The sequence below is a fragment of the Lycorma delicatula genome, chromosome 8 (assembly GCF_047948215.1).
Source record: "Lycorma delicatula isolate Av1 chromosome 8, ASM4794821v1, whole genome shotgun sequence".
Taxonomy (NCBI): domain Eukaryota; kingdom Metazoa; phylum Arthropoda; class Insecta; order Hemiptera; family Fulgoridae; genus Lycorma; species Lycorma delicatula.
Genome location: NC_134462.1, coordinates 60,925,505 through 60,940,700, shown reverse-complemented (window position 1 = coordinate 60,940,700; position 15,196 = coordinate 60,925,505). Strand labels below are relative to the sequence as shown.

Below are 15,196 nucleotides of genomic sequence, written 5' to 3'. Positions count from 1 at the left end.
TCATGTCTTATACATTAATCTCATAACATATAAACATTTCCATATAATTTAATTTTTAACATTTTACATGTAACTATAAAGAAAACGTTTCATTGAATAAAATTTGATGTGATAGAAATTAAATTTTGATGAATGTTAATAGAGTTACAAAACATTAAATTCAATAAAAAATAAAAAGTACACGGTTTAATTTTTTCTTAGAATTATGTATTGTACATCTGCACTACAACTGAGAGTTGGCAGTTTTATGGTTTGAATTTCAGGCTTCTAAATGTAAAATAAGTATATCCAACATAACAGTTAAAAATATTTTACAAATTTAAATTAATATTTTTTTAATTGCCCTTAATCTATTATTATCATTATTGTTCAAAATCTTAACTGTTTTTAATTTTTAAGTATACGCCTGTGTTTTATTTGTTTATTGTTGCTATTATTTTTTTATAATTACTTTCACCATACTGATTACTTACACTTTCATCAATTTTAACACCATCCTAATATATAGTATAATAATCCATGTTAACTGAATGAATTGTGATAGTTTTTAAGAATCATTATTTGTCTGATGCATTTAAATAACCACAGATAAAAACATTGATTTTTTCCATTCCACAGATCAAAATAAAATTGTATACAAAACATTATGTTAGTTTTACAATGTATGATGGATAATATTGTTTCAGTGGTAGCGAACCACAGCAGAGACCAGAACGTCTAATTAGTCGCCTGCGCACAATATCGTTGGATGATGGTGGACCAAAATTAACAGTAATGAGGCAACCACGAGGTCCTGATGGGACAAAAGGTTTCTCTTTGGATTTACGAACTCCTCGCATTCCTGGAATTCTCGTAGAGTAGTTCTTCATAGAATCGATCTGTGATTGACAGCGTGTCAGGTCATATCATAATATTAACACTGAGCAGGTTTCCATGTCCATCTCATTTCAGATCGCTCACTGTACCCTTATCCTGTCATCCATATATTCCTTTTCATTAACCCAATCTGTTTGTCAGATGTAATCTCATATATATGTGAATCCATTTTTTTTGGTTATCGTTTATTTGTAACGAAATGAATACTCTTTTATTGTACCTCCCAGGTTGGCATTGTTGTGTTATTTTCATTTTTTTTTTTTTTAATTATTTTTATGATACTAAAACCGATATTGAAATGCATTAGTATTAATGATTCTTCTAGTCAACTGTGGAACAAAGAGATGCAGACTGCTCCAATAATTATATTTTACAGTATTTTTTTTTGTTTAACTGTGTATAATTTTTTATTATTATTCTTAAATTGTATAAAAATTATTTGTTTACCGTGTAATGGATCGGTCTAAAATAATACACTTAAATATCATATTATTATTTGTCTCTCCCTAGTTTGTGTGACATGTATAAACATAAATTTTTACATACAAGTTAATATGTATTGACAGATTTCTTCGATTGAGAGGATCTGGAAACTTGTAATTTTATATTTAAGATATAATAAGAAATAAAAGTAACCATTCTAAAAATAATATTAATTCAAAAAAAATTATAAATAATTTTTCAAAGAAGGGTTATGTTTTTTAACCTTGCATTTAATGTAATATTTAGTTATTTTTTATTTGTCGTATATATATTTTTAATTTTGAAAAAAAAAATAAAAATAACTAGCAAAAACTGCTAAGTCTTGAGAAAGTAATTTTCTTTAATCATATATTTGGTGGAAGTTAAATTTAGCTTTTTTTTTTATTTTTTTACTATTGAAAAAATTCCTTTTTAAGGAGTAGTATTACTATTGTAATACAGAAAATTGACAAATTTTATTTTTATTTGCTTAATTTTTTTTAAGTATACTTAATCTAACTATAAATAAAGAAAAGTAAAAAAATTATATAAATATACGTAATCACAGATAAAACATTTTCTAGACAGTTACATCTCAAAATCATGTTGTAAACAATTTCAATTTATTTTAAAATATGTGTATAAAAAACAAAGAATAAAAATGATTGCACTTTTTATGTTATAGTGAAACTATCTTATATAATATATTAAAAGGAAAAATGAATATTACTGATACATATGTTAATTGTATAGATATAAAGAATATATTATATATTATGTTTATTTTTAATTACAATGAAGCAACTGATAGACTGTTGAAATAAAAAATTAATTTTAAAAAGTATATAAGATTAGTCACATTCATAATACTTTCAACTTACATATTGTACTCATAGTTTAAATTAAGATATTTTGGTATGTGGTGAATACAGGATAATCATGGAAATCAAATTTGATAATTTCAGTTCTATTATCAGTATTATTTGTACATTACTGTACATTTTTCAACTCTGAATTTTTTCTTTCAGATTTCCTGAAATAGAATTAGCTTAATTTTGTAACCTAGTGGGAATTTTCATCTTAAAATTAAAATTCCAGCATCTAATTTAGGACCTTTCCTGAATACAATCTAAATTTTAATATGCAAGTATATTTTTTTCCTGTATATTATAGTATATATAAATATATTATTTATGTTTTATAACTTTTAATTTATTATAGCTGTGGTTTTATGAAAAATTGCAAGTAGGACATTAAAGGATCACAGTGCAAAAAACTTATTTAAATTACATGTTTATTTTATTCAGTACACATGGTTCCTACTGATTAAGCAGTCAATGAGATTTCTTGTATGTTGATATTTAAATATTAAAATCACCTTAAGTATGTCTAATTAAATAAAACCAAAAAAAAACATACATACATGCCTTTTTATTTTTAAAAAATATTATTCTCTAAATATATACGCATCAAGATTTCCACTTAGGACGATGTATGTATGTACTTTTCCATTAGTTGTGCTCAGAAATGTTTGGCCTTATTGTGTAATCATATTCTTTTCACATAGACATAATATAATTATTTATAAGCTTTAAGTTTTCTGAAAGTTTATTATCTAACATTTCATTAAATGGTAATACAATAAAAAAATTATATAAACATTATGTTAGTCAACACTGATTAAATCTTATTTCAATTACAAATTATTTTTTTACATGTCGTACATTAAAAATAAAAAAATAACACTATAATGGATAAGACATTGTTTTATAGGTACTAGCTTTCCATCTTATGAACTGTATAAAATTGAAGAATACTCAGGTATTGCTACAGGATGAGATTGTATCTCTGATTCATCTAATACAATTCCTAATCGACATAAAGGTAATTTACAGATGATTTTGTAGGAAGATAAGAGGTGACTTATATCAAATATAATATTTCACATCATATCAATATTCATCATATGCCAATCTATCTTGATGTAACTATACGGTTATCCAATCGATGAAGATAATGATTAGCAGTACGGACAGGTATAGAAAATGTAAAATAGAGTTTGATGAGCTGAATTTTTTAAATATTGGTTTATAATATTTTATTTATTTTTTTAAATTCCTTTTTTACTTTAAGGATTATGAGTAAAGTGCCCACAGTACCCAAGATATATATTGAAATTTATTGAGTATGACAAAACAAATTGTATATTTTGTGTTTGTAGGTTGTACTTTTTTATTTTATATTCTTTGATTCTTAATATATAATATATTAGTTTATATATGAGGTGAGATGTATGAGTGAATGTGAAAAAGTTTTAATTTATTGTATTCATTGTCATTTTATAATTAAAGAACTATAAAATAAAACTATAATTATGAACTATTCTGAATTAAAGAACTATAATTATAATACAATTTTCAGTTATGTAGTGATGACAATGATTATATGATAAAGTTTATTGCAACGAAATCGGTGATTATGAATGATAATAATTTTCTATTAATAATAAAAAAAATAATAAAAATACTGTTCCATTCTAATTATGAACTGATTACTTGTGGAACTGAAATGCCTTTATTAATCCATTTAACAATATATTTATAAAATTGTGTCCTTTTAATAAATATATAGTATATGATGCCATATAAATATAATATATATTATTGTCCTGTTTGGATTTTTTCTTTTTAAGTAAATAATATCTTATATATATGCATACTAAATTTGTTTTCTTTCTATAATTATATTCTATACTTTAAATGCTAGTCATGCATTTTTTAAATTCAGTATAAAATTGTCATTTTAAATTCATTAGTTTAATAAAATAAACTCTGTCCTTAAATTTAAACCAACAATGCTCTGAAAATTTCAGCTACCCAGAGTCCTGTTGTTTGATCCTATTGTAGAATTACTGTATTCAAGTAGACCTCAATAATCAGCTGTCTGACATTTTAATACTTTAGATTAAAAGTATTGTCAAACACTTAGTACTATATTTGTCCTAAAATCCATTTGAACTAAAAAACAGACTGAAGAAATTTTCTATTTCTTATAACTATAAAATGATCATCTGTCGGGATTTGGATTTTTTAACCTTATTAAAATATGTAGAGGCGTAATTCTATTCTGTTTTTTACTTATGTCTACACTTGTGATTTATATATATATATATATATATAATTGTTAAAAATATGTACTATATATTATTTCAAACTGGACATTCAAATAAATAAATTATTATTATTTATATAAAACTTTTTGTGTAGCTGAAATAAATCATTCTGAAAATTTGACTAAGTACTATTTTGAAATCATTGGCACATAATAGCTAAACATATCTCTGTTAAGGGTTTTCTTATGAAATATGCTATTAAAATTAATCAGAATTGTTTTTAAAAATAAATACCTGTTAAATGTTTTCATTTCTATGTGGATTATAGGGATTTATGTAATTTTTTCAATTATATTCAATGAATGCAGATATTTTTTTCTTAAAGTTTATATTTGAATGATTATTAATATTCTATTTGCATAAGTAATGGTTAAAACAGTTTTTAGTCTATAGGTATATTAATTAGTAAGTGTATAGGTTATATATATATTTATAGAAACACAATGGTAACAATTCTGTGATAAAATAAAAAATAAACAAAAAAAATAGTTATTGAATTCACACTGTTTCTATAATTATTTTACAATGTCTGCTCGTAGTTGTGTGTTGTTAGTATGTAATCAGTAATGCTTGTATTTTGCTTTACCGGTTTTCTTATAGATTATGGTTTAGTTTTATAATTACTATGTACATGTATATTAGCAAGATCTGAGCGCAATATTGTCGTTTACTAATACAATATATCTTACTAATAATATATTTAATGGAAGAAAAGGATGCTATATTATATAACTCTTACTTTCATTTTGGAATATTATTTTTTTACTCTGAAACAGTTGTATTTTAAATATATTTAACTTGTGCTAGCTTTTATTATGCATTTATATGTTCCTTCATTACTTGTTACGTTATTCAGTTCAAAGTGATCGGGCATTAAAATCTTATTGTTTTTGTTGGCCTTTTTTATTTTTATAAAATGTAGATTCTGTAATAAAGTTTCTTAAAAATTAAAACAGTAATTTGTCATACATGAAATTTATTTCTTAAACTGTATATGTAATTTGCTTATAAATTTTATTTGTTTTCAATTAAAATATTACGTATATAAGATATATAACATACTTCAAAAACCTTCAGTATTTTCCTCAGAATATACTAAATTATTGTTATTAGTAATCTTATGTAAGTTTATCTAGCAATATCATCTGCGATTTAACTAGAATTTTAGCAGAAAACTATTTTTTTTTCACTCGTGTTTTCGTGGAACTTCAGACTTTGTTATTGACTGCATTAAGTTATTAAATTTATAAATAAATAAAAGATTGATGAGCACAGGTTTATTACTGATTAAACATCTTATAAACAGCATATCATAAAATCTTGTAAAAAAGAAAGAAATTTAATTTATTCAATTAGAACAATTCCGTAGTTATGATATTTTTCTAATGTATAAATTGGCTGTACTGTATCATAAATGTTATTATTTCTTCTTTAAAATTAATAAATATATCCTTTCAGAAAAAGGAGTAAAAATATTAAAAAAAAGTTACATTACAGGACAGATTAGCACATGATTACTTTACATTGTTTATGCAGTATAATAACATGTTTCCCTTGTATATCAAAGGAGTTCAGTTTATTATATAATACAATATTGTTTTCTCTCAAATTCAGCAGCAACAGTCATTGATATTATGTTATTAAAATTAAAATAAATTTTGAAATAGTCTATTATAAAATTAAAAATGTTTCTTATAAGGCAATCATTTTGTAATGATGTAGTCATTATGCTATGATAAAATAGTAATATATATTACTAACTAGTGTATAAACCGTATACATTGCAATAATTCCAGTGAGAGTTATTACATTTCTAATTGTTTATCAACAATTTTTTTTTTTAATCGACATTTATTGGTATTCTTAACATAAAAAATATATTTATATTTTTTACATCACTGAAATATTTAAAAGATATTAAGAATGAAATATTTATCTAAAATTAAAGTTTTGATTGTTTGCATTATAATGCAGTTTTATTTTAAGTTTCTAATTTGTATTTTATAATGAAATCTATTTTCCTGAGCATTATTTACAAGTATTATTTTGTTTATTTATACCCTGCTTCAGCATCTTTTTTATTATTATTGACATTCCAATTTAATACTTAGTAGTGTTGTCAGGTTGCATCAATAGCATTTTCTCAAAAATTATATAAATGTTTATGTATATCAGATGAAATCAAATGCTTTTGTATCCAGATAATCAGAATCCTCATCTATTAAAATATTTTGATTTCTTACACATTTATGCAGTATCGCATAATCCCACAGATAAATTAATTTGGTATGCATATATGTATGATGATAGCAGTTGAACTAACACCATTAGATAAGTGTAAACCTTGCATTTGATAGTGTGTGTACTGTTTTGACTGTGACCAGGTAAGCGCTCAAAATGTTATATCATGTTAAAGATGTGCATCTTTTATTATTTGTTGAAAAAAATAAAATCATACTCTGTACATTTTATTTGGTTTTATAAATGATGCTAAATTTTATTATAGATATTTGTTAATTCATATTTAAAGTAGTAGCATAATAATATATTCTATTAGACTCTAAGCTTTTAATGATATACACTAAAAATAAATAATTGAATTTTATATTAAGGCTTCTATTATTGCATTTTTAATAACTTACTGTAGAGTTTTTATCTTTGCTTTAATAGTTCATTGATGTATTACAATATTTAATTTTTTTTAAATTATATCAAACATTTTAATAATAATAAAGCAACTTATAATTTCCATGTATGACAAATATATTAGTTTTTCCTATATGTATATTTTTTTCTATAAAAAGGCTATTTTAAGTTTCAGGGTGTGGTAATAATTTATCTTAATAAACAAATAACAATAATGAAATCTGTAGTAGTTAAAAGAGTTGAAAATATAATGTCTATATGTTTTTTATAAATTTTCTTTTTATAATTGATGTGCATATTTTTTTTATAAAAATCATAAATAATATAAGCACAGGTTAATTTTGAACTTACTTTGAAAATATTTATTATAAAAGATTATTATAGATTTATATTTTACTATATTTTAAAAAAAGGATTTACTTGATGAGAGCTCATTATGGCTTGATTTTTTTTTTTCATTTTTTTGTGATAATTTTGCATAATATCGTGTAATTTTTATCTACGAGATTAAGTTTTTGAACTAAGAAGTAAGTTGGTTTTTCATAATTTTTATGTAATATCTTTCTGATATTAGAAATTTAATTGATTTTTTCCTGCAGGGTTTAAGTTCATTAAACTGTTTCAACTTTAATATAATATTGTATTACAACAAGAAGGATCATTATTTAAGATTTAATATAAATGGGTATTTGTGGGCACTAAAGCTGTGGTGGTTAAAGTATGTTTTATACATATTTTGTCTTAAGTGTAATGTACAATAATTAAGTTTGGTAAATTTTGTGTTCCTGCTGAAAATTACTATGATTTATAATACAATATACAAGACGTAATAATAAGAATAAAAAGTGAAATGAAAAAAAAAACAAAAAAAAAAAAAGATAAAAAAAGGATAATGATTTATGATAATAATGAAGAACACTATTAAAACAGTCAAGAAAAAAGACTTAAAATTTTGATGCTGTGTTTTTATTTTGTATTATTTTACCTTTTCAACTTATTTTCTCTTTTTTTTTAATAGTTAAATGTGTTATAAGAAGTATTTTTAATTGTTGCAGAATTGTTTTCACTTTTAAACCAAGCCAACAGAGGATATTCATGCAGGATATTCTTTTGTATTTTTCATCCATGATCCGTTGTAAAGAATATGATAACTCTGGCGTTAAAGAAAACTTATTCCATAGCATAACAAAATGTGACAAAATAATAAAAAAACATGACGACATCTAGAATGTATTGAATGAGGTCTGCTGCTGTATAAGTTCTGTATCAGATTATTTCAGTCATATACTGTGATTTTAATTTCCCTAAAGATATTAGAGGCAACCTGCACGGTTGAAACATGGCATTCGTGAATTTTTGCTTATTATCACTTCCTTAGAGATCTTATTAATTTGCTACAAGGGCATATAAAACATGTGAGTTATATTCTGCACCTCTGAAGGAAAATTTCCTGTCTTTCCTGAGACAGATAGTGAGACCTGATTGCTAACATGATAATATTGATGCCAGAGAGAAAAGGATATGGCATTTCAGTGGCAGAACTATCAAATATCACAATAATATACAAAAGTAGGTTGGTAGGTTACCTTCATTAGCACTTTGTATTATGTAAGGTTTTTTTCTTAGTTCTTTCCAACTGCTCTAGAAAATTCATAGTGTTAAAGTAATAATAAAGGTTATACTCCATGTACTATTATAACCAACATAAGGCCGATAAAAAACATTTAACCCAAAAAAAGAAATAATTTTTATTTTATAAAATGATAGTTTTACATTTATCTGTTTATAATATGAAAGAATTATTTATTTTTTAACAGATTAAATAAAAACAGATTATTGTGAAGAAATAGAAATTGAGAAAGCTACAAGCATGTTCCCAACATCACTTTCAGTTTTGACCACTTGAATCGTCAAAAGCTTCAATATTCTCAGAGAGCTTAATAGCTAGATTTTAGGATTATAGTTCTGCTGATCTAAATACAGAAAAGGTTAGCAAGTGAAGCGACTGTTAGGTTACATTTGTTGATAATATGACGTTAATTTAATTTTTGTAATTTAAACTTTTTTGAACTTCATACGGTATCAGCAAACATAAACTAACAATGTCTGATTAACCTTAAATATTAAATTGGTCGATTGTTACACTTGTACAGTACTGAATTAAGAAATTCTAGGTGAGGATACTGTGCAACTTCTTAAAAGGGATAAAACTGGTAAAAGGCATCATTTTGATATATATGTCATTTCTATTATAATAAAGTATATAGTTATAGTTCTTTGATTATGACTACTAATGTTTGTGTCATAATTGACTTTTAGTCTCTTTACATTGTTAAGAAAAAAAGTCTATCATTATTTTTACAACAAAAGATGTTAAAATTTAAAAACTATGGTAGAGTGATGCTTTTTTTTGTTTTGATGATTAACACGGTCATAACATATGCCAAGATTATTGATTTTTGAATGCATATCATCTTTCTAAATGATTATCTTACTTTTTTCTGGCTTCGTTTGCATCTTGTACTGGTCCTTCTAACAATGTTTTATTCACTTCTGTAATGATATATATGTTAGCGAATTACCTTTACTGTTTTGAATTGTTCTGATTAATCTTCAATATCCTCTACACTTTCAAATTCCTCTAGTCTTTTTCTCTTTTTGCAGGTGTGCTTGTTTCATATCCGTACAGAAATACACTATGACATAAGAACAGTTCCCAAGTATGTTTTACTTGTTCAATTCTTCATTCATTTGTGCAGACATTCATCGGCTTATTATTTTTCCTGTCCTCATTACTTTAGTTTTTCTAACATTTATTTTCATTTCATATTTAGTCGTACAGTTTTTAATTTTGAAATAATCTGTTAAATTATCCTGTGCTTCATATTCTAAAAAAAAATATAATTTATGAACTTTTTACAGTTCTCTTCTCCCTTGTATCAATTCCTTCAGTTTTAATTGAATCTTCAACATAAATGTTGAATAACATTAGTAAGGCAACACTCGTGCTATATTCCTCTTCCTAGATCAAACCATCAATCTGGTCATTGTTTATTTCCATAGCCATATCAGGTACAATTCTGTAATTAATGTTAACATTAACATTGGTTTATACTATAGACATGGTAGAGTGTTTTTCCTTATCTATCAAAAGCACTTATCCTTTTACCTCTTTCTATATACCTCTTGCCAATAGGTTTTATTATCCCAGTCCCCTTCAATTTCGGAATCCATATTTTCTCCATTTTTTTTACTTGGTCTTCTATTTGAAAAAGAACCTTTGCTGAATGCAAAAAAGGAGTGAGAGAAAAATAGGGGAAAATTATGACTCATGGTTTTGAACACTATGTAATTGAGAAAATCACAAGATGTGGGAAATACTGGAAGATGTCGATTGTGAACTGCATCCTTAAAACCAGATTGTTTTACATGTCAAGTAATATACTTCAGGAAATTGAAGTATCAGAATTCTAATGCAACAACTTCATTAGAGTCTAGATTGTAATTTCACTAAAGAAGATCCTGCTAAATAGCTCCTGTGCATTCTTTGCAAGAAAACATATTTTGAAAATCAGTCGTTTAATCATTTTAATTTAAGTGTTCTGCTGCGTATAGCTCTTTATAAGGTAGTATAATGCAAACAACTAAAAAATCAAGATATACTTTGCAACCTAGTACAGTACACCCCTGGTAGATAAACCATGTGCAAGAGTCCTCTTCAAATATCCTTTTGTCTATTCTAAAAGTCATACCTTGGCTAACATAAAGTTTGGCAACTACCCTTTGGTTTTTCTCCCTTCTGAATAGAAAGAGTAACATATATATCAGAATTCCTTTCTCTGAAACTAATGATTTCTATTATTAACCAATCCATGTGGTAACATGGATATATATAATGTTTATTTCTTAAACTGCTAACTATTTCAATGGGCTTTGCATGCTGGTGAGGAAGAGGCAGTGGAGAAAAGCTATAAGAAACCACTTCACTTCTCACTTTTTGCAGCAAGTTGCATAAAATGATGCCATGTTCAAAAATGACTTGTGTCGTATTATCTACAAAAAATTGTTTATGAATATAAATCTTGTTTGGTTAATCAAGGAAATTAAGAACAGGTGTATGGTTGGATATGTAAAAAGAAACTATTGTTTTTTGTATATATTTTATAGAACTACCAATTAATATACAAAATAATAAAATATCTTACCAATTTTCTTTTAACACAGTACAATAGAAAAATCAAACTTTAAGTTAATTTTTTTAATTAATTTACTTACTATTAAGTATAATAGCGTTAAAGGATGTTAATTTTGTTTATATAAATCATCTTTTTGAAGATTTTGTCAGAATGCATTATGGTTTCGGTAAAAGACTAGATTACCTCTTGCCTTATATGATACTAGTTCTTACCTTGTGTGTGTGTGTGTGTATACACATACAGTATACTTAAAACTATGCTTATGACTTACTTTAAACTGTAGAAAACGATTAAATTCAATAATTTTGCATAAAATATATGATTTATTAAAATATAATACAAAACACGGCAGTTATAAAGTTACCTAACTTAATAAACAAATAATTATATTTGTATATTTTATGAAATTATTATTATAAATATAAATCAGTATTTTAGTAACTAATTTGGAATATTAAACCTAGCTGATTTTGAACAAAAATATCGGTTCACTCTCCTTTAGAGCCTAGTACTAATGTAATTAATTTTATTATGTTAACAGATATCTATTACAAAATTTATATATTCCTTTCTTCTTTGGAAGAAGAATGAAATATTTCACTAAACAGAAAGCATATTGCTTCATATGAAGACAAAGGAAAATTATTTTAAAAATGTTTACTTCTTGGTCAAAATTAAAATAATTCAAAATTTAAGGAAAAGCAGATACTCTACAATCAAGCATGTTATTAATTCTATTCATGACATTTTAACATGCAGTGAAAACTTTTCACATATACCCAGCAAATAAAATAAAAAATGGTTGAATAAAAGGATGCATATACAACATGTTTAAAAAAATTTAGTGTGAAGAAAGTTTCAAAATATTCAAACTAGGATTTTTTCCCCATTAAGTTGTAAAGTATGTTAAAATACTTTTTAAAAAACAAAAAAAATATTTTATTTTACCTTATTTTTCTTTATATTTTTACTTCAGTAATTTTAATGTTAAGTATTGTATCATACTGCAATGTGCTTAAAAATATCTTGTTATAATTAGGATCTGTAAGTACAATTATTTTAAAACATATATTGATATAAATAATTTAACCACTTTTCTGCAGTGTTTAACAGTCCAAATTATAAAGTCCAGAATTCTCTTACTGTTTTCTTCAGACTATTAACCCTTAGCTGCACTAGAAAATTAGATTAAACCTTTTTTAAGTGTGTCATAAAAATATTTGTACAGCAGTTATTAGATGTGAACTCTTACAGTTTGGAAATACAATCAACCAGTTTTATATTTACAGTAAGTTTAATTTTGATTTGAAGAAAGAAAGTTAACAATAAAAAAACCGATTCTTAATTTTAAATTTACCTTAGTAAATTATTAAACTTAAATGATATGTCTGTAATTAGCAATCATTCAAAATAAACTACTACTAAACAATAAATCTCAAATACAGGATGAATTGATTTAAAAACATGATTGATAGAAAAAACACGTGTCCAAATATACAGTACTGTACTTAAATCAATTAAGTTCACAATAATGATTGTTTAATTAAGTCTTAAATTCAGTTATTACTTTCAAATCACTATGCACTGATATGGGAAAACTCTTTCACCTGCTGGGATAACTCCTGGTTTTGGACAAGCTGTAACAAAGAAAGACAACTTAAGTATTTTGCTAATTCAACAATACAGCACAACTCTTAATCTGTGATTAAAGTTTATCATAAAAAAAGGAGTTGAATATGTAATAAAATTGTCATGATATTCTGGTAGCACATGAGCTACCAACAGCTAACAGCCTTTTTAATTTTGAGTATTATATATTGAAGTTTTTCTGACAAAATGTGTTGTCTATGGCAAAAAATTTGAGATTATAATATTCCTGCCATACAGTATATCAAGTACACTTAACTCATTTATCTACAAGCAATAAAAGAATGAATCTGAGAAAGGTAAACAGTACTCTACATGAAAATTATAGTATTCTTAGTAGAAAGTATAATAATTACACTGATAAATTTTTTTTCCTACACGCGATACATGATTTTAATCTGATTTTTTATTCTGCAAATGAATATGAACTCAGAATCCTTGTATCATCACCATTTTTGAAAAAGTTTTAAATTTTAATTAAAAGATATTTCAATGTATAGTTATCATTTTGTTAGCTCATTTTTTGTTTAACTTTGTTAACATAATTTGTAAACTATAAAAAATACTAGACAAAGAATTAAATCATATCATAGTCACACATAATGACATCATATCTAATACTGAAGACTGACGGACAACATTAATCATGTATGTACAGATCAAAACTGTACAGCTGAGTTGTTTGTATTAAGCACTGGATTTAGGAATGAATTAATTTTGTTCAGTCTTATTGCTGTCTCAATTTTGTTAACAGTGCAGTGTCATAATGACTTGAAATTGTGTAAATGACTTGTTACATATGTGGTAAGTTTACTATAATTTCAAGTATTAAAAACATTACACCTTTAATTAAAAAACATATCATTTGTACTTCCAGTGTAAAATTGGTGATCAGGATAAGATGAGGGCTTCTCATGTATACACTAACTGTTCTGTATATTTAAGAGGATGGCTGAAAGGTACACGGAAGGCGTTGCCATTTGCTGTACCTATGGTTTGGCATGAACCAATGGATCATGTAACTGATTGTTATTTTTATTTAACAAGTGAGTATGGAATTTCTACATACTGTAAAATATCCTTCATTACAATCTGCAATCAGGCCTGTACTTCACAGTGAAATTATTACAGTTCCTGAGCCACCTGTGAATGTATGTTTTGAAAGCAGCGATGAAGAATGAGGCAGTACTGAAGAAGACAACAATGATTTTGATTTTAAATTGTCTTCTAATAAGCCACATCTTATATCACAAGATGAATTAAATAACGTAGTTAGGGATTTACATTTATCAAAAAATCAAGCTAAACTGTTAGGATCGAGACTGGCAAGGTTGGAATTCACTTCAAAAAAATACAAAAATTTTAGGCTTTTGAAGCCGAGAAAAAGAACTTTATTGATGAAAATAATTTGGTTTATTGCACAAATATTGATGAGCTTATGTTTCACTAGGACAAATTCATAAACCTGAGGACTGGCACCTTTTCATAGATTCGTCCAAGTATAGTTTAAAAGTTGTTCTACTATACAATGTAACAAATATCCTTCGATACCAATCGCTTATGGTATTAATTTGAAACAGACATACAATGTGATGAAAGATGTTCTTGAAAAAATAAATTATAAACACATAGCTGGAATGTATGTGGCGATTTGAAAGTTGTGGACAGCCAAGCTATGGGTACACATTATGTTACCAAAGAGTGGAAGAAACGAGACAACTTAACTCCAGATGGGAAAAATATTATTCATGAGCTCTTAGTTGAACCCAAAAAAATATTTTTACTCCCTCCCATATTAGCTAGGACTAATGAAAATTTTTGTAAAAGCAATGAGAAGGATAGTCCCTTTTTTTGTACATCAGGCAGAAATTTCCGAATGTAAGTGAAGGAAAAATTAAAGAAGGAATATTTGTTGGTACTCATATGAGAGTTTGTTAAAAATATGTATTTAACTCAATGTTAAATAATGTAGAAAGTGCAGCTTGGGCTTGATTTAAAGACATTTGCAAAAATTTTCTCAGCAAACAAAAATTCTACAATTATCACGATATTGTTAATCAGCTTCTTACTTCATACAGAACTATGGTTTGTAATATGTCTTTGAAAATACATTTCCTCCACTCACGTCTGGATTTTTTCCTGGAAAACCTTGGAGATGTGACGAACACTGTGAACATTTTCACCAAGACATTTTGGT

General features: G+C 25.5%; 2 protein-coding genes across 5 annotated transcripts in view; one reads left to right on the top strand and one right to left on the bottom strand.

Moving 5' to 3' along the window:
* Unr (cold shock domain-containing Unr) overlaps nucleotides 1–8,110 on the top strand; it is an 84,007-nt gene extending 75,897 nt beyond the window's left edge. For all 4 annotated transcript variants that reach the window (XM_075373308.1, XM_075373309.1, XM_075373310.1 and 1 more), the window contains one exon: nucleotides 687–8,110. In XM_075373308.1, coding sequence (XP_075229423.1) covers nucleotides 687–861 — 175 coding nt within the window. In that variant the 3' untranslated portion in view covers nucleotides 862–8,110. The remainder of the gene's footprint in view (nucleotides 1–686) is intronic.
* Nucleotides 8,111–11,309: 3,199 nt separating this feature from the next.
* LOC142328923 (uncharacterized) overlaps nucleotides 11,310–15,196 on the bottom strand; it is a 43,698-nt gene continuing 39,811 nt past the window's right edge. The window contains exon 4 of the mRNA XM_075373091.1: nucleotides 11,310–12,989. Within this exon, the coding sequence (XP_075229206.1) occupies nucleotides 12,922–12,989 (68 nt within the window). The 3' untranslated portion in view covers nucleotides 11,310–12,921. The remainder of the gene's footprint in view (nucleotides 12,990–15,196) is intronic.